We start from the raw sequence: 25,405 nt of genomic DNA, 5'->3' as shown, positions 1-25,405 counted from the left end.
TACGAGGATGCCTGGCGGTCTTGTGCTGTCACGTCGGTGGTGGTGTTTTGATGGATACTCCCCCTGTGATAGCATCATGTCGACTAAGTCACGTTTATATTAGTCTCAGTACTTATGATAAGAAACCCAGGGTCACGAGAACGATTAGTAATTGGCTACAGGTTTTTCAGTCCTGGGTCAGAAACATCCCGACCGTGGTCCTGAAATGTTCATTTATCAATACCTAATTTATAGTTCCTATAAACTCACGGTGGTTATGGGTGTAGTTGGTATTATGAGGATTTTCAGCGTCGGCTTGCCCCTACACCCTGGCATTGGTTTGGGTGTCCAAGCCATGGATTTCTGGCTTAGGTTAATGACCGTACAGAAGCCAGTATACCACTTTTCAATCCACGGCCACTGTGCCGGGAGCTTCACAAGGTCCAGCCATGGTGGCCGTGCGCCGCCCAGGAGCGTGTTGGTTGTTTAATGATTGACACTTCCGGTTCTTTGGGTTATGCAATACTAGCACGAGTGTTCTGCTTGCTGCGGAGCCATTTGGCTGTTAGATTCCCTCACCCTCCTTCCAAGGTCCTCGGTAAAATGGTACAAATGTCTCAGACGACCCCGGTAAAGGTATCAGAGATGCCCCTTGTGGCTTGACAACTATCCCAATAAGGATGTGGCTGGTCATATCAGTTTTGTATTTTTCTTTCACTTTATTTATTCCATTTAATTTTCCTAATTGCTCCCTTATTGTCGCTAAAAGGAACGGAACCGGGTAGATTTCAATTGATACACCACCTACTGTATTTCACCCACACGGTGGGTCTGTTAATCATGGTATCCCTCCTGAGTCAGCTTTGATTTCTGTGTCTTTTTACAGTGTAATTTCTCTTATACGGGAGTTCGGACGCAGTGCACTTTTGCTTAATCTGATATTGAATCTGTGTTTTGTCAGTTACCTGTTCATCCGTACTGTTCCATAGTTTGGGTTGTTGCATGTATGGCAAATTTTATTACGATTCTTTACTTCCCATGGGATGCTTTATGTCATTCCATTATTTTGAACTCTTCAGTTCATTTCTTCAATGGGTGCGGTGGTGTGAGACGCTCTCAAAATTTGTCACTCACTACTTGATGATTTTCTTTAATTGCTCTAGTGACTTCGATGAATGCAAACAATTTTTGCCATTTTTTCAGTTGATATTGAGTTTGTTGTCCCTTTGCCCCCAAACAAACGTAGGGCACGAAAGATTCAGACCCTGTTTCAATTGAGTGTGGGTTTTGTTTTTGTACGGTGCAGTCTTAAAGGGATTTTCTACATACCATGAAAAAACATTCACTTTGTCTAATTGGTAATTCTGTTGGACAATTTTGTTGATTATGTGATGTTATATTACTGAACGGCAGCATTAGAGAGGTCAGAATTACAGCCCGAGCTAATTAGAATTACAGGCATAGTATAGTTATAAGTATTTGTGTCTTTACAAGAAAGTTACATTGTGCCAAATGCAGTTCACCGCCTCTCATTGTCCACTAGGGGCGCTTCACCCTGACCACAGGATTCATAAGTCCACCAGAAGGGCGCTTCACCCTGACCACAGGATTGCGTATTACTTCTGACTTACTGATTTGGTCTCAATTCCTTTTCACCTTTAATGAGTGCGTGTACAACATGTGTTCTGTGGTGTCTAACCAGGTTTTATTTTTGCTCACCAATGCGTCTTTTTTCTGATGGTTTTAGCGCTGTTTTTGGCAATCAGTGGTGCCAGGGCACCTGGCCCTCACCTTGTTAACTTTTTGTTTGACTGCTAATTTTCCCTTTCAGAATTGATTCCTATTGTCATTACTGGGGAGTTTTGCCACAAGTCACTAGCCAACTGTAATATTTTGTTTGCTGTTACGCTGCATACAATACACATTTGGATCCGAGCGTGGGCTACGGGTTCTCAGAGTAATGCTCCATATTGATTGTCTCGTTTCTGTTTGCAGGATTTTTCAGCTGGTACCCAATGCCAGCCCGGTGGGTTGCCATTGCCACACCGCTGCGAGATCTTGTCGGGACCAACTCCTGACAGACATTAGGACTTCAGATCCCCCTTCAAAGTGGCAACTTTATGGATAGGCGTGAAACAGTGGTTAGGTATAGGTATGCTGGTAGCTGGTCCCTCGGTTCTGATAACTTTACCTGTTCGGAGGTTACCCTCCAATATTTGATGCACCTTTATAACTTTGTTCTTTCGCCTCTGTAGCCCAGAAGCATTTATTTGTATTGTTTCATTTTCTGATGGGATGTTCTACGTTACTAAATCTTGTTATTTGCATACCCCTTTAATGGCTGGTTTAAGTCCCACCAATCCATAGATAAGAGGCATCCCAATTTTTTTTACCTGATGCTTCTTCAGTTAATCGACTATGCAGGCTGTTTGTTCAATCACACGGGAGATATCCCTGTTGTCCACAACCTTTAACTTGGCCTTTCTGGGCCCTCAGAGTCAGCGAACTCGCCACACCGTCCAAGAATAGTTTTGTTGCCTTCAATTGTGTGCCATACTACTTATTGACCCTTCATGCGTATCCGCATTCAGGAGCCCAAACTGACCAAGTGGCCAGAGATTCTGGGATTAGACTGTTCCTTCCCCGACCCTACCTGCCCTTTGCGTTTGATGGAATTTTTTTTTGTCGGTCTACTGGTACCTCACTGTTAGTTTATTAGGATGGTTCCCCCCTTACTAGGTACCAGTTTACCGCTCCTTTTTTCGGTGCTGCCTCACCGCTTGCGGTTTTTTCACCCCCTGATCACTTTGGGACTCATTCCTTTTCATTGTGGCAGCCACTGAGGCTGCCAGGGCGGGCTTTATCAGACTCTGATATACAGTGCATATTGGTAAATTGCGCTCTGCTTTTTTGTCAGATATGCATCGCATGATTTATTGCAGGAAGTAACCAATTTTATAGCACATTTACTTTAATTTCTTTAAAGGTTCGGCATTGCTATAAAAAAAAAAAAAAAAAAAAGTTTTTGGATTGTTGGCAATTTCTACGTGTTTTGGGCTGTTCAGAAAGCTGGTAACAGTCGCAATCTTGGATTTTACTCTGTCGAACTGCTTAGTGGTTGGGTTCGAGGCCTGAGATGGCTCAGGTCTTGTTGGAGGTGGTTGCCATCAGCAGGCAGTTGTCTGCTCCGATGATTTTAGTTGGAAGGTGACAACCGAAGGTTAATGCTTCAAGATGGTGTGCTCTTGGCAGATATCAGTCTGGACATATTTTTATCTATGATCCAGGACGGCCTGGAGCAAGCCTTTTTTCCAAATGGTGGGGGTCGGAGTTCAGTTTGAGACTGGTCTCCTCCTTGGCATGTGTCAACAGCATTCTGGTGAGAGAGCGGAAGTCCTTGGTCCTGTGGTAGAGTGTCCCTTCTCACCTGGAGTCAAGTTATGTTTTACAAGTTCTAAAGAGTTTGGAAAAAGTTTATAAAATATGTTTTACAAGTTTTAATGAGTTTGGAAAAGTTTGTAAAATAATAATATATCAGTAAAGCTGTGACCGATATCTGCCAACAAAATGGTGTCTGTCTTTATTTCATTAGGACGGGCCTTTATTTGGATGCAATGGTTCTTTGTTTTTGTCTGTGCAGTCTTCCCATTCAGGTCCTTTATAATATCGGATCCTTTCAGTGGTTTTATTCTGTTTTCAGAAAATTTTCTGTCCACGATGGATATGGACAGGGACAAGATGGTGCAGAGGATATTACACCTCACCCTAGAGATCCTCTTCCGGCTTACTGGAGAGGTGAGAGATTCTGATGACGTCACATTACATCATTCTTATCTATGGGAATAACAGATGGACAGAACTGGAGAGGTGAGGACTCTGGAAATGTCTGGAGTGAGATTTATTACTGTGTCTCTCCATAACCAGGATTACACAGTAGTGAAGAAGACCTCTAGTGAGCGCTGTCAGGCCCCTGTGTCTGAGGGATGGGGAAGACCCCTGAGCCCAATCACGGGGCCTCCACCTCACCCCCCCATACATGAGGACATCAATGACCAGAAGATCCTAGAACTCACCTACAAGATGATTGAGCTGCTGACTGGAGAGGTGACACTGCTGGAAATGCTGGGACATTATACAGTAACGCTATGAAGGGATCGGGGGTGACGGTATCATTGTATGTGTCAGGTTCCTATAAGGTGTCAGGACGTCACCGTCTATTTCTCCATGGAGGAGTGGGAGTATTTAGAAGGACACAAAGATCTGTACAAGGACGTCATGATGGAGGTTCCCCGGCCCCTCACATCACCAGGTAATAGACAGGACTAAATACACACGGCCTATAATTATCTGTATGTAAGGAATGAATTCAGCCCCAGTATGTGTCTCCTCCAGGTCTATCCAGTAAGAGGACAACACCAGAGAGATGTCCCCGTCCTCTTCTCCCACAGGACTGTAACCAAGAAGACCCCGATGTTCCTCAGGATGTGTTTCCTCCAGCTCTATCCAGTAAGAGATATCTACTCATGTACTCTCTGCACTAATTTTGTGTTTACATTTTTAGGCTTTCTGCTTTGTTTTTATTTTCAACTGTATTTTCTTTGCTTCTGTTTGTTTGTAGTACCTTCTCTATGTTGTTATGATGGCAACTCAAAGACCTGCAGAGGGTTCATAAATACCGTTTCCCTGAAAATTAAACATAGTCCAAAAATAACACTTAGCACAATTTTATGGGATTTTTGAAGGATGCTTGAAATATAAGCCCTACTCCATAAATAAGCCCTAGTTACAGTCAGGGCCAGCGTTGGGAGGAGTCAAACTGCGCAAATTCTCAAAACCCCACTCTCTTAAAGACCCCGTCAGTTGTATTCTAAGGTTGATTGTTTAAGGACCTTTGATGGCTTCAAAGTCATGTGACATGATGTAACCAAAGGTCTCTTAATTGGAGGAGTCTAAAAGAACTGAACAGAGGACAGGCTGGCATGCAGGACTGGTATTAGGGGAAAGGGAGAGTAAACTGGGCAATTGCACAGGGCCCGCTTTCTCCCAGGGTCCCCAGTGTTTATATACCAATTATAGGACTGCTTAAGGACCATTTTGACATCACGTCATGTGACCAAAGGTCTCATTTGGAGGAGTCTAAAGCTGAAGAGGAGACAGGCTGGTGTGTGTGTGTGTGTGTGTGTGTGTGTGTGTGTTCTCGACAATTTTAACCAGCTTTGCCAAAATAGGTAGAGCTTGGCCAGAACAAGGGTGTGATGCCACCGCTTCTCTAATTCATAACAAACTGCGATGTTCCCTATGCCAGAAATCTCACTCCAGTCCCTGATGTCATTTTTCAGTGTACATCACCGGTCTTGATGAATTTGAACCCTGATGTTTATCTGTACAGGCTGCAAGACCCTGCTACCTGCTTTGGTTACTAAGCCTAAGGATAGGCCATCAGCGTTACAGTCCCAGACAACCCAGTTGAATTTCTAGCATCTGTCTTTATTTTATTTTCATCTTCGAAAAAAACCTCTTTGAAATTGTCTATGTTGTGGATCAATATTTCAAGGAGATGTTTGCAGGTTTTGCCAACTGTCATGGCAGCGTCAGTATCTGTGGAAATTATAGATTCTGGTACTCTGCATGTTAACTTCTCTGCTGTCTGTGAGCAGTGCAGGGAGACGCAGGCGTCAAACCACAGGCTTGGGCAGGCTAGTAAGAGTTATTCTCTGCTGGGCTGCTTGTCAATGTCTGTGATCACATGCTGTAGAGGAGAAAGTATTGTTTGCTTCCGTTCTGTATATGTTGGCTGGACTATTTCATTAATGCCAGCTATAGTTTACCTATACTGATTTGGTGAGGTGTTGTGATCCAGACTTATGGGTGTTTTTTGTGCATTATTACTGTGAGCTGTTGTGGTGTTAACCCTTTTTGTCATTTTTTTTTTTTTTGCTGCCTTCCTGCTCTTGCTTTTCTCCTTAGCCTCTCACTGTTTATTTTTGTGAGTTTGCAATGTGTCCAGTTTGTCTTAATCTGTATTTCCATCATAATCCTGCCCCTTCCTTCCCTTGGAGATCACAGATTAGATCTAGTCAGGAGACTAGTAATGCACGAGACTTCGGCATCTCCATCTTCAAGGGTAATCCAGAGGTTAGGAATAGCTTAGGGTCCCCTATAGTGAGGGACAGTATAGGAGCCCCCTATCCCTCATTATCCTGCAGTCACATTGTGACAATCAATTAGATTATTTACTGTAGCACATTCCAGAGAACTGGTGCTAGGAATGGGAGAACCGAATTAACAAAGATGTAACTCTTAAGGCCGCTTTACACAAAACGATATCACTAGCGATCTCGTTAGCGATGTGACACGCCCAGATCGTTACTCCAATTTGCCGAGATCGCTCATAGGTCGTTTTTTAGCAGTCACACGTACCCATCTCACAAACGACGCTACATCGTTCAGCGATATATTGTTTGACCAAGGCGGTCGTGTGGATGTTGTTCGTCGTTGGCAGGGTGTCAAATATAGCAATATGTCTGCTGCGTTCCAAACGATGAACAATATTTTGAAACTGAACGTTGTGTCAACGATCAACGATTTTCGCTATTTTTAAGATCGTTCGGAGTCGCACGTAGGTGTCACACGCAACGACATCGTTAACGACGATGGAAGTGCGTCACGAAAACCGTGACCCCGACAACATACCGTCAGATAAATCATAGCGTGTTAAGGGGCCTTTAGATCTCGATATTGGACAACAGATTCAGAATAATTTTTTCCCTAAATTAATTTCTGATGTTATGGTTTAAACAAAAATTTATTTTCAAGATAATTTTTAATGATATTAATAACTTTGTGTTTATTTTTAGCAGATGACTGTATTGGGAGTTCAGATGGATCTCTAATATCTTCAGAATTTATAACAGATGATGAAAGTATCCCACATGATACATATGAAGAGCATGCTGTTGTCCCAGATATAAATCCAGTCCTTCCTCAGAAAGCTCTATCATCTGAGTTTTTCAAACAAGCCCAAAATTCCCATTTATCACAGAATTGTAAGCAGAATAAAAGTTTCAGAAGGGATGTGGAATATGAAACGGATGAAACGGTTCCTACAAGGGAGAAGCCATTTTCATGTTTAAAATGTGGGAAATGTTTTACCAGGAAATCACATCTTCTTGACCATCAAAAATATCACACTGGGAAGAATCCATTTTCATGTCAAGAATGTGGGAAATGTTTTATTCAGAAATCACACCTTGTTAGACATCAGAAAATTCACACAGGGGAGAAACCAGTTTCATGCTCAGAATGTGGGAAATGTTTTAGTCATAAATCAGAATTTGTTAGACATCAGAAAATTCACACAGGGGAGAAACCATTTTCATGTTCAGAGTGTGGGAAATGTTTTAGTCAGAAATCAAATTTTGTTAGACATCAGAAAATTCACACAGGGGAGAAGGTATTTTCATGTTCAGAGTGTGGGAAATGTTTTATTGCGAAATCAGTTCTTGTTATGCATCAAAGATCTCACACAGGGGAGAAGCCATTTTCATGTTCAGAATGTGGGAAATGTTTTATTCAGAAATCAGCTCTTGTTGTGCATCAAAGATCTCACACAGGAGAGAAGCCATTTTCATGTTCAGAATGTGGAAAATGTTTTATCCAGAAATCAGATCTTCTTAGGCATCAAAGATCTCACACAGAGGATAAGCCATTTTCATGTTCAGAATGTGGAAAATGTTTTATTCAGATGTCACATCTTGTTAGACATCATAAAAATCACACAGGGGACAATCCATTTTCATGTTCAGAGTGTGGGAAAAGTTTTAGTCAGAAATCAGAATTTGTTAGACATCAGAAAATTCACACAGGGGAGAACGTATTTTCATGTTCAGAATGTGGGAAATTTTATATTCAGAAATCAGATCTTGTTATGCATCAAAGATCTCACACAGGTGAGAAGCCATTTTCATGTTCAGAATGTGGGCAATGTTTTACTAGTAAATCAAATGAAGTTAGACATCATAAAATTCACACAGGGGAGAAGCCATTTTCATGTTCAGAATGTGGGAAATGTTTTATTGAGAAATCACATCTTGTTGTGCATCAAAGATCTCACACAGGGGAGAAGCCATTTTCATGTTTAGAATGTGGGAAATGTTTTATTCGGAAAGCACATCTTGTTAGGCATCAAAGATCTCACACAGGGGACAATCCATTTTAATGTTCAGAGTATGGGAAATGTGTTAGTCAGAAATCAGAATTTGTTAGACATCAGAAAATTCACAAACGGGAGAACGTATTTTCAGGTTCAGAATGTGGGCAATGTTTTACTAGTAAATCAGGTCTTGTTAAACATGTGAAGAAGCCGCACAGGGAAGGAACCTTTTTCATGTTGTGAATAATTGAAATGTTTAATTGGTAAATCAAGTCTTGCCGACATTCAGAAAACCAACAGAGCGGAGCAGCCATTCTTGCTTTCAGAATTTGCCAAATGTTTTTAAGACTAATCAGTTCCTGCTGTCCGATGAGTCACACAGGAGAAGCCATCATGTTGTACTATAATTCAAAGGGTTTTATAAAAAAAATTGGCTACAATTGCTCAAGTAAGAATTTGTGAGGAAAAGAACCATTTTATTTCTTTTTAAACTTATTGTATTTTTTGGACCATAAGACACACCTAGGTTTTGAAGAAGGAATATAGGGAAAAAGATTGACACAAAAAATGTGGTCATGACTCACTGTTATGGGGGGGGGGTGGATCTGCTGCTGACACTGTTACTGGGAAAAATTCCCCAATTCTGTACTGATGTCACCCAACCTGGGCCCCTTCCAGGTACTGTTGATGTGTCTCCCATCCTCATGTATACTGTATATCCAATATCCATCCTGGTATATATGTTGCCCATTTTTATCCCATCCTGGTATATATTATCCCCATCCTGGTATATATTATTCTTGTCCTAGTATATATGTCCCCATTCTTGTATATTTAGCCCTCCTCTCGGGCCCATTCATGTATATATTTCCCCATCACTCTGCACACATAAGAAAATCACCTTTTGTTTCTCCCCTATTTCCTCATAGACTGTAAGCTTACGAGCAGGGCCCTCACTCCTCCTGGTATCTTAATTTTGTTACTTTGTATTGTCTCAAATTGTCTATACATGTCCCCTCTGAATTGTAATGCGCTGCGGAATATATTGTCGCTATAGAAATAAAACTTTATTATTATATTATAAAAGAAATGATTATACTCCCCATCCCTCTGCTCTCCCGGTGCACAGTGTTCTTTTCTGATGCTGGCAAGTGACTTCACCATGTAAGCGGAGAAGCGCATGACACTACTGCCATGTGCCTCCAGTTACACGCAGACGTACGTGTTAGAGAATACTCAGCCATAATGTGCTGAGCAGCCATGTTGTATCTAACAGCCATCTTGGGAAGACTTGAGCAAACTAACTTTGCAGCTAATGAGCTGCACTGGCTAGAATTCTCCCCCCAGAGAGGAGATAGAGATGACATCAGTGTAATTAGCAAGTATAAAGCTGATGTCACACATAACGACGACGACAACGACGTCGCTGCTACGTCACCATTTTCTGTGACGTTGCAGCGACGTCCCGTCGCTGTCGCTGTGTGTGACATCCAGCAACGACCTGGCCCCTGCTGTGAGGTCGCCGGTCGTTGCTGAATGTCCAGCTTCATTTTTTGGTCGTCACTCTCCCGCTGTGACACACACATCGCTGTGTGTGACAGCGAGAGAGCGACGAAATGAAGCGATCAGGAGCCGGCACTGGCAGCTGCGGTAAGCTGTAACCAGCGTAAACATCGGGTAACCAAGGGAAGACCTTTCCCTGGTTACCCGATGTTTACGCTGGTTACCAGCCTCCGCTCTTGCTGCCAGTGCCGGCTCCTGCTCTGTGACATGTGGCTGCAGTACGCATCGGGTAATTAACCCGATGCATACTGTAGCAAGGAGAGCAAGGAGCCAGCGCTAAGCAGTGTGCGCGGCTCCCTGCTCTCTGAACTGTGACATGTAGCTGCAGCACACATCGGGTTAATTAACCCGATGTGTGCTGCAGGAGAGCAAGGAGCCAGCGCTAAGCGCGGCTCCCTGCTCTCTGAACTGTGACATGTAGCTGCAGCACACATCGGGTTAATTAACCCGATGTGTGCTGCAGGAGAGCAAGGAGCCAGCGCTAAGCGCGGCTCCCTGCTCTCTGAACTGTGACATGTAGCTGCAGCACACATCGGGTTAATTAACCCGATGTGTGCTGCAGGAGAGCAAGGAGCCAGCGCTAAGCGCGGCTCCCTGCTCTCTGAACATGTAGCACAGCGACCTTATGATCGCTGCTTCTGCTGTGTTTGACAGCTAAGCAGCGATCATAACAGCGACTTACAAGGTCGCTGTTACGTCACCGAAAATGGTGACGTAACAGCGACGTCGTTGTCGCTGTCGTTTAGTGTGACACCAGCTTAAGAAAGGTCTAAAAAAGGTTAAATCGAATAGAAGAATACAATTGCGTCAGTTGATAGATGGTGATGTGTCGTCATGAATAGCAGGTATATTGAATTGATAAAGAAATTAAGTTGTCAATAGAGTTGTCAGTGTGTGAAGAGTTATGTGAAGTAGAGGCGCTTTCAGGAATCAGAAATGTCAGCATTGACGACATGGCTGAACTAGTGAAAAGTATCATGGAGGCCCATAGGAATACAATAAGTTTTTACCGCAATGCTCGTAAATAATGTCATGATGTATCATTATATTCTTTGTTCTCCAACGTATACGCCTTTCTCTGCAGTATGAGCTTTCCTTTGTCTAATATGTATAAGAGCCCCCACATGCCTTTCGGGGGACACTTCTTCATCTGTTGCTAATTCTGCTGTTCTGCCAGACACCTGCGTGTGTCATCCTGCCGCATAACCTGTCTTATCTGCCCTGTTGCTATCTTGGAATAAACTTCAGTCTTTGCTTGGAACGGATTGTCTACAACGTCTTCTTAGCTCTCAAGGTCTACGGACATTTTCTTTCAGTAAGCTGCCAGAATATTCACTGCTCCCCACAGCCGGGATTATGGGTTTGGAGAGCAGTGAATATTCAATGTCTAATAGTAGACACACGTGATCGCCCAGCCACAGCAGTAAGCAGGTGGCTTAGTAATCATGTGTACCCGATATTAAACAGAATAAATATTCGCTGCTCCCCACGCTAATAATACCGCCTACTAGAGTTGAGCGCGGTTCGTGGTTCTCCAGTTCGCGGTTCGAGTGATTTTGGGGGCTGTTCTAAATCGAGCTAGAACTCGAGCTTTTTGCTAAAGCTCGATAGTTCTAGTTTTGTTCGAGAACGGTTCTAGCAGCAAAAAGCCAAGCTAATTCCTAGCTGGCTTTCCGCTGTAATAGTGTAAGTCACTCTGACTAACACTATTATGAAATTTCAGCGTATAGTGTGCGGGAACAGTGCATTCAGATCACTGCTGCTGGGATAATGGCGATCGCCATTTTTTTTTTCCTTGTCTTCCTTCCCTAAGCGCGCGCGTGTAGTGGGGCGGGCCAGCATGTCAGCCAATCCCAGACACACACACAGCTAAGTGGACTTTTAGCCAGAAAAGCAACGGCATGTGTGATAGGATGTCTATGTCACATGTCCATGCATTATAAATACGGGCATCTGCCCGTCTGGACGCCATTATCTCTTCTGCGTCTGGGTGTCAGTCACCGCTGGCGTAGCTCCTGTCTCCGATACTGCTGTGTACGCTCTACACACAGCGCTGTACAGAATAGGGATAGAAGTTTCTATTAACCCTTGTAAGGGCTAACAATAGCAGGCTCAGAGCCATAGGTGACAGTCAGGTCCGTGGAAACAGATTTTAACAGCTACAGAAGATAAGAGCGTCTGTGTAGCTAATTTAGGGTCAGGGACTTCCTCGCTGCATTTCCCCATTAGGAGGGATAGAAAGGGAGGCTTCCTTTCCTGTACACTGACCCACAACCCTGCCACTGTACCCTCCTGCCCTTTGCACACTCAAGCTCATTGTTACTAAGCCATTATACTAGCAAACACTGAGTAAACTTAGTGGCATCCTAAAAGTGGCTGTTGGACTTCCATTATTGTTCCACTGTTACAAAGCTATTTGCAGCACCACTGCATTGCACACTCAAACTCATTGTTACTAAGCCATTATACTAGCAAACACTGAGTAAACTTAGTGGCATCCTAAAGGTGGCTGTTGGACTTCCATTAGTGTCCCACTAGTGCAAATCTATTTGCAGCACCACTGCATTGCACACTTAAACTCATTGTTACTAAGCCATTATACTAGCAAACTATGCTGCCAGTTTAAGGGCCGTAGTTGCATTGTCAGGGATAGTTATAGTTGTTTATTCTGCTGTTAATAAAGATAGACCACCGCTGCAATCTACACCACCTCTGAATTTTTACTACCACATTTTAAGTGCACAATCTTGTCGCAATCAAAATGAGTGGCAAAATGACATGCTGGTGGAAAGGGGAAGAGGCGTGTTGGAAAAGGAATAAAAGGGTTTGTCTATGGGGAAGGTGGCAAAGCTCCATTAACATCTGCTGAAGATAGACCATCTTCCAGCAAAAATAAGATGTCTACTACTTACCGTGGACAATCCGATGTGCTCCCTTTTATACGGACACGAACAACTGGAACAAAGGTAGATGATGGCAAAAAAAAAAAAAAAAGCTTGAATGGATCTCAAGTGATCCAACAAGTGCCCTCTCTGCCACCTCAACTACCGCATCCAAGAAACACCAGTCCTCGGAGTTGTCATCTCAATCACACTTGCTTTCTCCCAGCTCTGAAGTCTCCATCCGCCCTGCACAGTATGGTGGAACTGAGATGGCTGAGTCTGCATAGCTGTTCAGTCACACTATAGCCTGGGAATCAGAGGTCTGCTCCCAAGCTACAGTGAGTACAGACCAGGAAATGGTCTGCAGTGATGCCCAGAACCTTTATGACTCAGATTCAGGCCGTGATGAACAAGTTTCTGAGCATAATGTTGACCCTTATTCACAAACTGAAACACCTGTTGTAATAGACAATGAGGAACATACTGATGACGATGAGACGCAGATACCAGATTGGGATGACAACTTAAATATTGGTTCACGTCAGGAAGAGGCTCTGTCTGAGGGTGAGGGGAGTGCAAACACAACGCTTGATGAGGAAGTTCTAGATCCCACCTACTGTCAACCCACAGTCAGGCACTCGAGGAGGTCAACAGAGGCGGTGAAGGAGGATGCTACTGACGACGAAGTTACCTTGCGCCTTCCTGGACAGAGGAGTAGTACTGGTAGCACGTCTACAACTGCATCCTCAGCCACCACTCTGCCTCTGAGCACTAGTCGGGGGGCTCAGCAGGTCGCATGCCCTCTAAGCCTTGCATAGCCTGGACCTTTTTTGACATAGAAAAAGATCAACCAAATCATGTGATATGTAAAATTTGTCGTGATTCTGTTAGTAGAGGGCAAAACCTCAGGAGTTTGACAACTTCTTCCATGAATCGTTACAGGAATAAATATCATATGTCCCAGTGGGAAGCTCACCGTGCTGTAATGCGGTCTAGCGGAGCGAACCATCCACCGCCTGCCCCTTCCAGTGCATCCGCGCGCTCTTCATCTTCTAGGACTGTGGCGACAGCTGTCACACCTGGTTTTCCACGCACAACTTCCACCACTGTAACCGCAACAGGCAGTTTGCTTGGTAAGTCGTCATTTTGTTTGGAAGGGGAAACAAGTGCGTGTGTACAGCTCTCTCAGACATCGATAGCATCAACGTTTGATGAAGGCAACATCATGTCTATGCCTACACTTTCCTCACAAACCTGCATTTTTCAGGGACACCCTACTCACCACCGTCTACACACAGCAGCCAGATCTCTGTCCCTCATATGTGGACAAATAAAAGGCCATTTCCTGCGACCCATGACAAAGCTAAGAGGTTGATTTTATCCCTCTGTAAGCTCTTGGCTACCGAAATGCTGCCTTTCCGCCTGGTGGACACACAGGATTTTAGAGACCTTATGTCTGTCGCTGTGCCTCAGTACCAGATGCCCAGTCGCCACTATTTCTCTAAGAAAGGTATGCCTGCGCTACACCAGCATGTTGCACACAACATCACCGCTTCCTTGAGAAACTCTGTGTGTGAATGGGTGCATTTCATCACCGATACTTGGACCAGTAAGCATGGACAGGGACGTTACATGTCGCTGACTGGGCACTGGGTAACTATGGTGATAGATGGTGAAGGGTCTGCTGCACAAGTCTTGCCGTCCCCACCACTTGTGTGTCAATCCTCTGTCTGTCCAAGTTCCGCCACTGGTTCTGCCTCCTCCACCTCGTCTGGGTCCTCCACCTCCGCCCCAAGCCTGCCTGGTCAGGCCACCAGCGTTCTAACTGCGCAGAAGGAATCACGCACCCCTCATTACTATGCTGGCAGCAGAGCGCAACGGCATCAGGCGGTCTTTAGCTTGAAATGTCTTGGAAATAAGAGTCACACAGCGGCTGAGTTGTGGGCAGCTCTGGAGATTGAGTTTGGTAAATGGTTGTCTCCACTCAACCTGCAGCCTGGTAAGGCCGTGTGCGACAATGCTGCAAACCTGGGTGCGGCCCTTCGCCTGGGCAAGGTGACACACGTGCCTTGTATGGCTCACGTGTTGAACCTTGTTGTCCAGCAATTTTTAACACACTATCCCAGCCTAGATGGCCTTCTGAACAGGGAACGAAAACTGTCTGCTCACTTCGGCCGTTCAACCACCGCTGCTGAGCGACTTGCATCGCTCCAGAAGTCTTTCGGCCTGCTGGTTCATCGCCTGAAATGCGATGTGCCGACACGCTGGAATTCGACTCTCCACATATTACAGCAACTGTGGCAGCACCGTCGAGCCCTGGTGCAATACGTCATGACGTATAGCCTGGGCCAACGAGATGCAGAGGTGGGGCAGATCACCCTGATGGAGTGGTCTCAAATCAAGGACCTATGCACCCTTCTGCACAGTTTCGACATGGCAACGAATATGTTTAGCGCTGACAATGCAATTATCAGCATGACAATTCCAGTCATTTACATGCTGGAGCACACGCTAAACAGTATTCGGAGCCAGGGGGTGGGACAACAGGAAGGGGAGGAACTACAGGAGGATTCATATGCGCAAGACACAACAACATCACCAAGGTCCAGACGTTCATCACCAACGCGACAGGCATGGGACCATGGGGGACAGGGATCAACAAGGGCGCATAGTAGCAGGCGAAATGTTGAGGAAGGTGCAGGAGAACATGAAGAAATGGAGGATGAACTGTCCATGGAAATGGAAGACTCAGCGGATGAGGGAGACCTTGGTCAAATTTCTGTTGAAAGAGGTTGGGGGGAGATGTCAGAGGAAGAAAGAACGGTTAGCACCTCTATGCCACAAACACAGCGTGGACTTGGTCCGCATGGCTGTGCAAGACACATGAGCGCCTTCTTCCTACACTACCTCCAACATGACCCTCGTATTGTCAAAATTAGAAGTGATGATGACTACTGGCTTGCCACACTATTAGGTCCCCGGTACAAGTCCAAATTTTGTGACATAATTCCATCCATAGAAAGGGACGCACGTATGCAGGAGTATCAGCAGAAGCTGTTACTCGATCTTAGCTCGGCTTTTCCACCAAACAACCGTGGTGCAGGGAGTGAATCTCCCAGTTGTAACTTGACAAACAGGGGACGGTCTCGTCATCTTCAACAGTCTACCCGTACCAGTAGCACCGTATATGGTGCTGGTAACAGCAATTTTATTGAATCTTTTCATAATTTTTTTAGACCGTCCTTTACAAGGCCACCAGAGACAACAAGTCTGACACATAGTCAACGGATGGAGAGGATGATACAGGAGTATCTCCAAAAGAACATCGATGCCATTACTTTGCAAATGGAGCCTTTCTCATTTTGGGCTTCAAATCTTGAAAAATGGCCAGAGCTTTCCACTTACGCCTTGGAGATTTTGTCGTGTCCAGCTGCCAGCGTTGTCTCTGAACGTGTCTTCCGTGCTGCTGGGTGTGTGCTGACAGATAAGTGCACGCGTCTGTCCAGTGACAATGTGGACAGACTAACGTTCATCAAAATGAACAAGTCATGGATCCACAAGGAATTTACTACCCCTGTGTCATCCTGGGGAGAGTAAATGCTTGAGGATTTTGAATGTGCTTGATGCAAATCCACCTGTGAAGTGTACAACTGGGGCACAAGTGCTGCCACTGAAGGAATGGGTGTGTGTGTGGCCCAATTTTTGGAAAAAAGGGAGACTCCGCTTGGAGTAACCCTTGCTTACAGTGTTTTTTAAAAGGATCCAAGATGAACAGAGCTGGGATCAGGAAAGACTTAGCTACCTACCCCGGTGTCATCCTGGGGACGGTTAAGGATGGCGTATTTTTGAATGTGCTTGATGCAAATCTACCTGTGAAGTGTTCAACTGGGGCACAAGTGCTACCACTGAAGTGGTGTCTGTGTGGCCCAATTTTTGGAAAAAAGGGAGACTCCGCTTGGAGTAACCTTGCGGTGTTTTACATGATTTTAGAAGGGCATGCCATGCCTATATCTGTGTCTCCTCCTCTTTTTCCTTGTCCAGCTTTTTTGTTTTCGCATGAGTATATGTCCTTGTCACTTTCCCATGTGTTTGTGTTGTGTTGTGAGTTGTTTGTCACCCTTTGGACACCTTTGAGGGTGTTTTCTAGGTGTTTTTATGTGTTTGTGATTGCCTCCCATTGTTTCCTATGCTCTTCGAGTGGTTCGCCGAACCGGTTCGCCGAGCCGAACTCGAACGAGACCTCCGTTCGGCGAACCGAACTCGAGCTGAACCGCGACCGGTTCGCTCATCTCTACCGCCTACTGCTTGGTTGGCGCTGGCTTCATTGCCTAGAGGTGGGCGGGATTATGGCGTGGGGAGCAGTGAATCATTTTCATTTTTAGCTGGCACACAGTTAGCCTTTTTGAGAGCCTTTAGGAACATTTGTGAAAGCTTTTGATACTGGATTATATTTAGATAATTCACTAATCTCAGGTTGCTCACTGCTTTATTTACTAAAAAGCGCAGCCCCAGATTAGAGATAGGAACTCTGAAGTATATCACATTGTATATAATTGCATTTAAAATCTTGTTGTTTTGTTAATAAATGCTTATAAATATATATTCTTCATGCCTAGCTTCCTCTATTGTCTAGATGTGATGATTTTGCCTCAGAACCTCTGGAGTTGGCACAGACCTGTAGACATTTCACACCAAAATAGTGAGGGGAGAATTGAATCACACTGCATCCTAGATATGTGGAAGTTGTTAAGGCTAGTTTCACACTTACGTTGAACGGCATCCGTTGCATTGCGTTGTGTGACGGATGCAACGGATGTGTTGCATATAGTGGCACAACGGATTTTTTTTTTTTTTTTTACAGTTTTACCGGCGGCAGACTATTGTGAACGATCAGCTGATCGCTCCCAGTAGCCGGCCGCCGGGTGATTAGCTGATCGCTCCCTGCAGCCGGCCGCGGGGTGATCTGCTGAGCGATGTCACTTGCCAGCCGCCGGGTGATCAGCTGATCGCTCCCTGCAGCTGGCCGATCAGCTGAGCGCTGTCACTTGCCGGTGGCCGGGCATGCCGGTGGCCGGTCGCTCAGCTGAGCGCTGTCACTTGCCGACGGCCGGGCGCTCAGCTGAACGTTCGACCACCGCGAGCCAAAATAGTTTGTGATTAAAAAAAAAAAAGAGCATGCGCAGTGAAATCCAGAGGATTCCGCTGCTCAAAAACAATGTTATTACATGCTACGTTCCTCCCGCTGGGCGGAAGCAACGGAGCGTCGCCCAGCGGAAGCAACGCAGGTCCTTTTGGTACAATCCGTCATCCATACAAGTCTATGGGAAACAGCGGAATCCGTTAACGGATTCCGCTGTTTTCCAAAAGGGAGGATTGTAACGGAAGGAAAACAACGCAAGTGTGAAAGTACCCTAAGACATTCTGGTCCCAAATTATCAAAGCTGTTATGCCAAAAAAAACTGTCACAAAAATTTGGAAAGTTGTGCCAAGATTTGGCATTTTCACTCTAAAATTGTCAGAGCTTAGGTGGGACGGGGGCGTGACAGCACAGCTCCTTTAATTCATGACGAGCTGTGGTGTTCCCTATGCCAGAAATCTCACTCCAGTGTCTGATGGGAGTAATATTTCTAGCATGGAACAAGGAGGCACGTGCCACTCGTCAAACGCTCCAGATTCATGAGGAGGCATTTACCTCATAAATTGGGCTTTTTATGTTAAAAAACTGATTCCTTTACAAAGGATAATTGTTGTAATAAAAAAAACTAAAGGATTTTCTCTGTCTGATATCCAAGAGATTATTTTTTTGTGGGGCTACCCACACATAGAGATATACGGACCCGTTGAATTTCGGGTTTTTCAGTCGGACTTTAAATAAAGTTCAGTTCGGGAACCGGACTTGTCCTGAACCCGATTGGAAGTCACTGATTGGGCAGTTCGGGTCTCCGCCCACATGCAGCCATAAACAGAGCTTTTATTACTAGGGGAGGAAGGGTGGGGTTTTTCCTTGTACACAATACATCCTATAATGATGTTTTTACCTCCTCGTGAAAGCCATTCACACACTGCAAGCGGCTCACACTGGGCTGAGCACTGAGTGTACCCGAGCACACCGATGCTAGATCGAGTGGTTAGGATACATAAATCACCAAAACTCCGAACGCTAACTGATTTTTTGTATAAAGTCTGTATTTGGTACAAACACCAAACTTTACTATTTAGGTTCCCTCATCTCTGCCCACAAACCTTTATTACAGTTTAGATTATGGGTGTAGAAGAGACCAGAACTGAAAGGGGCCTATCTCTTGGTGGAGAGCAAGTAACATTTATGATACCTATGCTGGGGTTTTGTGAATTTAATGGGATTCGGTCATTAAGTGTTTACCCCTTAACCCCTTCACGACCGCGGGCAGTAAAGTTACGTCCTATTTTAACGTGACTTAACAACCAGGGACGTAACTTTACTGCCTAAAGTTTATTTGATTGCCATGGCCATAGCAACGGCTTTCAAATGATGTCCCCTGCTGTTTCTTACAGCAGGGGACCTTTGCTTTACCCCAGGGGGGGTGGCATCGCCACCCCTCATCGACGATCGATGTGATTGGCTGTTCAAATCTGAACCGCCAACCACATCGTTCACACTGATTTCGGCAAAAATAATGCCTGAATTAGTGCGATACTGTGAGATCCGGCTATGAGGTGCCGCAGCAGCTGCAGCAGATCATAGCTGGAGCTCTAACATGTCGTTCCCAGCCCCTGCAGCACTGATTGGAGTGATCGAGCTATGACGCGCAATCGCTCCAATCAGTGTGCAGTGGGGCGGTCTGATCTGCAGGTGGCTGCCCTCCCCAGGCCTGTGCTGGTCTGCAAGTCCTCCCCCAACATGTCTGCAGCGTGCACTGGCTGGTACTTGTGGTACCACGCCACCGCTGCTGCCGCCGCTGATGCCACCGCTCCTGCTCCACGTGAGTATTATGCTCATCTTGCAGCCCCTGCGCGCTCCCGTGATGGCCCCTGTGCGCTCCCGCGATGGACCCTGCCCGTCCCCCCCCACGATCTGCCCCCCCACGCCCCGATCTGCCCCCCAACATCCCGATCTGCTCCCCCTGCGATTTGCCTGCCTCCTCCGTGATATCTATTCTGCTTTCTTCCTTCTGCCTCTGTTCTCTGGCATCCCTCTCCCCCTCCCACTCCCCATCTGCTCTCCCCCTCCCCCTCTGCTCTCCCCCCCAACGTCTTCTTACCTGCCTTCACCGGGTCATCCGAGGTCTTCATTGGCCCGATCACATCTGCCTCCATCGCTGGGTCCTTCCTGGGTCTTCTGCTGATCTGTCCAACGTCCTGCCTGCTGCTCCTGTAAAGCTGTCCATCTCGCTTGCCTTCTGTTCCTCCTGCAGTTCTTCTGGTCAGTGATCCTCCTGCTAATCCTCTGGGTACTGTGAGTATAATTTTTTTTTTCTGTATCCCCTGTCTATTTTTACACCTCATCCGTCCGTGCGTAGCACCAAGCGCTGATCAGGGATGCAGATGATGTATCTGCATCCATGGTCAGTTTTCGGAGGGACTTTTTTTTTCCCCATATCCGACGCTTTTTGTATCGCATCTGTCCGAGCGTTCTACCGAGCGCTGATCAGGGATGCAGATAACGGATCTGCATCCGTGGTCAATTTTTGGCGTAACTTTTTTTTTCCATATCCCTGATGTTTTTTGTATCGCATCCGTCCGTGCGTCCCGCCGAGTGCTGATCAGGGATGCAGATAGCGTATCTGCATCCGTGGTCAGTTTTCGGCGGGACTTTTTTTTCCCGTATCCCCTACGCTTTTTGTATCGCATCAGTCTGTGCGTCATGCCGAGCGCTGATTAGGGATGCAGATAACGGATCTGCATCCGTGGTCAATTTTTGGCGTGACCTTTTTTCCCGTATCCCTGACGCTTTTTGTATCTCATCCGACCATGCGTCCTGCAGCGGCCGATCAGTGCATCGCGTCTGTGCGTTTGAAAAGTCAAATGGCGTTCCTTCTCTTCTGAGCCCCGCCCAAACAATTACTTTCCACCACATATGAGGTATCTGCGTACTCAGGAGAAATTGCACAATACATTTTATAGTGCATTTTTTCCTGATACCGTTGTAAAAAAAAAAAACTACCTGATTGATGCAAAAATTTTGTGGTAAAAAAAAAATAAATTTTCACGGTTCAACGTTATCAACTTCTGTGGAGCCCCTGGGGGTACAAGGGGCTCACCAAACATCTAGATAAATTCCTTGAGGGGTCTAGTTCCAAAATGGGGCAATTTGTGGGGGAGCTCCACTGTTTAGGGGGTCTCCAAACGTGACACGTTATTCGCTAATGATTCCAACCAATTTTGCTGTCAAAAGGTGCTCCGTCTCTTCTGAGCCCCGCCATGCGCCCAAACAATTACTTTCCACCACATATGAGGTATCTGGCTAACCGTTTTGTGGTGAAAAAAAAAATTGTATTTATGGCTCAACATTATCAACTTCTGTGTAGCCCCTTGGGGCTCGCTAAACATCTAGATAAACTCTTTGAGGGGTCTAGTTTCCAAAATGGGGTCACTTGTGGGGGAGCTCCATTGCTTAGGTACCTCAGGGGGTCTCCAAATAAAACATTACGTCAGCTAATGATTCCAACCAATTTTGCTGTCAAATGGTGCTCCTTCTCTTCTGAGCCCCGCCATGCGCCCAAACAATTACTTTCCACCACATATGAGGTATCGTCGTACTCAGGAAAAAATGCACTATAAATTTCATGGTGTATTTTTTCCTGATACCCTTGTGAAAAAAAAGCTACCTAGTTGAAGCAACAGTTTTGTGGTAAAAAAAATGTTTTTTTCTTTTCACGGCTCAACATTATAAACTTCTGTGAAGCCCCCAGGTGTTCAAAGTGCTCACCAAACATCTAGAAAAATTATTTGAGGGCTCTGGTTTCCAAAATGAGGTAACTTGTGGGGGAGCTCCATTGTTTAGGCACCTCAGGGGGTCTTCAAACCAGACATGGCGTCCGCTAATGAGTGCAGCTAATTTTGCACTCAAAAATTCAAATGGTGCTCCTTGCCTTCCAAGCCCTGCCGTGTGCCCAAACATTTGATTTCCACCACATATGAGGTATCTGCGTACTCAGGAGAAATTGCACAATAAATTGAATGGTGCACTTTCTCTTTTCTCCCTTGTGAAAATGAAAATTTTATGGCTAAAGTAACATTTTTGTGTTAAAAAGTAGAATTTTCATTTTTTCCTTCCACATTGCTTTGGTTCCTGTGAAGCACCTAAAGGGTTAATAAACTTCTTGGATGTGGTTTTGAGCAGATCGAGGGGTGCGGTTTTTAGAATGGTGTCACTTTTGGGTATTTTCTGTACCTAGGCCTCTCAAAGTCACTTCAAATGTGATGTGGTCCCTAAAAAAAATTATTTTGTAAATTTTGTTGGAAAAATGAGAAATTGCTGATGAACTTTGACCTCTTCTAACTTCCTAACGAAAAAAATATTGTTTCGAAAATTGCGCTGATGTAAAGCAGACAAGTGGGAAATTTTATTTAGTAACTATTTTGTGTGACATATCCCTCAGATTTATGGGCATAAATTTTCAAAGTTTGGCAATTGCGAAATTTTCGCAAACTTTCCTAAATTTTCACAAATAAACGCAAAAAATATCGGCCTAAATTTACCACTGACGTGAAGTACAATATGTCACGAAAAAACATTCTGAGAATCGCCAGGATCCGTTGAAGCGTTCCAGAGTTATAACCTGTCAAAGTGACACTGGTCAGAATTGCAAAAAATGGCCCGGTCATTAGGGTGTTTTAGTGGCTGGGGGTGAAGGGGTTAAAGACTTCTGTTTTTCTTTGTGTGCCCATGTAAGACAATGCTGCAGCTCATATCTGTGAGTTTTTCCACAGCACTAAAGACCATGTCACACACAGAGATAAATCTTTGGCAGATCTGTGGTTGCAGTGAAATCATGGACATATTGTTCCATTTCTACACAGCCACAAACCTGGCACTGATTGTCCACAATTTCACTGAAACCACAGATCTACCATAGATGTATCTCTGTGTGTGACAGGGCCTTAATCGGACTGAGGAAAAAAATCGCAGCATGCTAAGATTGTCTCCGAGTCTCGGATCGCTCGCACCCATACAAGTCTATGGATACAAATTAAACATTGGACTGCACTCTGCTGACATCCAAGTGCAGTGCAATATACACACAGGCTGACAATGGAGGAGATAGAGAGATCACTCTCTCCCTCTCCCCTGCAGCTGTGATCCGATCACAGGATCAGATCACAGTTGCATGACACTCAGCTCTCGTTCGTAGCAGAGCAGGAGCCGAGGATCATTTGCATATCGCATTCAGTGCTCTCGCATCGGACGCCATATGCTAGTGTGACTCTGCCCTAAGGGTAAAGATCTCATCCCAATGTGATAGGATTCATAGATTCTTTCAGCTCAGTCTATATTTTGTTGGAAGGATTTATGAATATATTTAAAATACAATTAAGCATGGAAGCTTTATTGTATACCAAAAACTGGCACACCTGCCCCTCCTCGTGCCCTAGAGCGTGCCAATACTGAGTATGTGTTATGCGGTGTTCTGCCCCTCACTCACTAGGTGTCATGGTGACTCCACACCCTATTCACATTTGCTCAGCCAGAGTCAGGCGTCGTCTGTTTAGTGCACTCTGGTCTTCAGTTTAGCAGGAGTTAATTCCTGCTGACTGATGAATTGCTGCTGGGGTCACAGGTTTCTGAGGTCCTATCACAGCCTCCTCCGCCATATAATAAGTGGTGGAACATAGCCTCACATGCCGAAGATAGCTCTAGCTTTGCTCCAGCGTTATCGGTCTTGTGCGTGGTGGTCCTGCTCTTGGTGAACTGTCGTATGTCAAAACCATATAATTTGTATCTAGAATAGAGGATATACTACCATATAACCATGAAAAACCTCTAAAAAAACAATTTTATTAAATATTCATTAAAATACTCCCAATCTAAAAACTTTGGGGTCATACCCAGTAGTTCAACACTAGACAAAAAGTCATGATTGTGAATAGTGTATAAGGTCCTAAAAATAGGGCAGTAGGCCAAGGGCGTGCGCCCCCCGTTCGTGATTTTTAGGGGGTATCGCAATATGGGATGGAGGGACCTAGTATTCCCTAATGTTTATCCCTACCTGGCAACGGAGGTGAATACACCTTAAAGTTTTTGGGTGCCCCCATTCCTCAGTGGCTAGCCCTAAATACCCCTGTCACTATTCCTGGCCTATAACCACCACCAGTGCATTGTGTTGGGGTGATTAAGTGGTCATGCGTCAAAAGTCCTATGTCAAGACCTTATATAAATCAAACACAGATATTGTACATCACCAGTATTCCAGTTATATAGTTTCAAACACGATCCGCCCTCAATCATTAATTCAGCTAGTACATCATATTGTTGAGTATTAAGTAGTCAGTGCCATCGTGAAACGCTGCTATTCCAAGCACTCACTGTTTTCAGACCCTCCCTTATGATGTATTGTTGATCTGGGAGGAGATCTTCACCATTACAATCAGCACGTGACGGGGTAATCCAGGACAGCAGCCGGACCCCCAGAGGGTAACTGAAAACGACCTAATTATAGGAAGGACATATGGAAGCATGAGATTGATGGCCTAATTTGGATAGTGACAACTTGCAATTCACATCTCCCCTGATGAACCCCGCTATATTGGGGAGAAACGCGTCGGGAGCAATGGGAGTAATAACAGTCCTGGCAAGATAAGTACTAGGACAGTTGGGCTTATCATACCTTCTGTCAAGACCTTTTTTCATCTCCCCAGAAATTCCTTTGATATCTCCCTCAACAATATGATGTACTAGCTGAATTAATGATTGAGGGCGGATAGTGTTTGAAACTATATAACTGGAATACTTGTGATGTACAATATCTGTGTTTGATTTATATAAGGTCTTGACTTAGGACTTTTGACGCATGACCACTTAATCACCCCAACACAATGCACTGGTGGTGGTTATAGGCCAGGAATAGTGACAGGGGCATTTAGGGCTAGCCACCGAGCAACGGGGGCACCCAAAAACTTTAAGGTGTATTCACCTCCGTTGCCAGGTTGGGATAAACATTAGGGAATACTAGGTCCCTCCATCCCATATTGCGATACCCCCTAAAAATCACGAACGGGGGGCGCACGCCCTTGGCCTACTGCCCTATTTTTACGACCTTATACACTATTCACAATCACGACTTTTTGTCTAGTGTTGAACTACTGGGTATGACCCCAAAGTTTTTAGATTGGGAGTATTTTAATGAATATTTAATAAAATTGTTTTTTAAGAGGTTTTTCATGGTAATATGAACTGTCATATGCTATTTGGTGTGCTGTGGAAATATCCTTGTTTTGTTTTTTTTCTCCCTGTACTTTATTGCTCTCTGAGCACGTATTATCGTTTTCCCTGTGTGTGCTTGCAGTGAGTTTAAGTCTTGGTTATTCCCTGTCTGTTCTGTTGGTATTTGTTGGATTGTTTACTCCTGTTTTGGCCCCCCCTGGAGGTGTTGGACCAGGGCTACTCAGGAGTTAGGGCCACGCTGGCAGTCCAGACCTTTCCACCAGCTGGCATGCATACATCTGAAATAAGGGACAGTTTGCTATTTGACAGGCTATACACCGGACACTGATCCTTGCACTTACCTTTACTGGTCTCACTGGCTCTCCTTGCTTCTTCTTATTCCCTGGGTACATAATTTATTTTTTATGCCCTATCTCTGCAAAATATTAATTCATTTGTCTACCTAAGGATTAATTTACCTTGACA

General features: G+C 44.9%; 1 protein-coding gene across 1 annotated transcript in view; it reads left to right on the top strand.

Moving 5' to 3' along the window:
• LOC142258781 (uncharacterized) overlaps nucleotides 1-25,405 on the top strand; it is a gene marked incomplete at its 5' end in the record, with an annotated part of 71,115 nt that overhangs the window by 38,160 nt on the left and 7,550 nt on the right. The window contains one exon of the mRNA XM_075331379.1: nucleotides 6,848-8,194. Coding sequence (XP_075187494.1) covers nucleotides 6,848-8,194 — 1,347 coding nt within the window. The remainder of the gene's footprint in view (nucleotides 1-6,847; nucleotides 8,195-25,405) is intronic.

The sequence above is a fragment of the Anomaloglossus baeobatrachus genome, assembly GCF_048569485.1.
Source record: "Anomaloglossus baeobatrachus isolate aAnoBae1 chromosome 5 unlocalized genomic scaffold, aAnoBae1.hap1 SUPER_5_unloc_10, whole genome shotgun sequence".
NCBI lineage: Eukaryota > Metazoa > Chordata > Amphibia > Anura > Aromobatidae > Anomaloglossus > Anomaloglossus baeobatrachus.
Note: the sequence above shows the minus strand (reverse complement) of the source record. Positions and strands in the feature narration are given on the sequence as shown.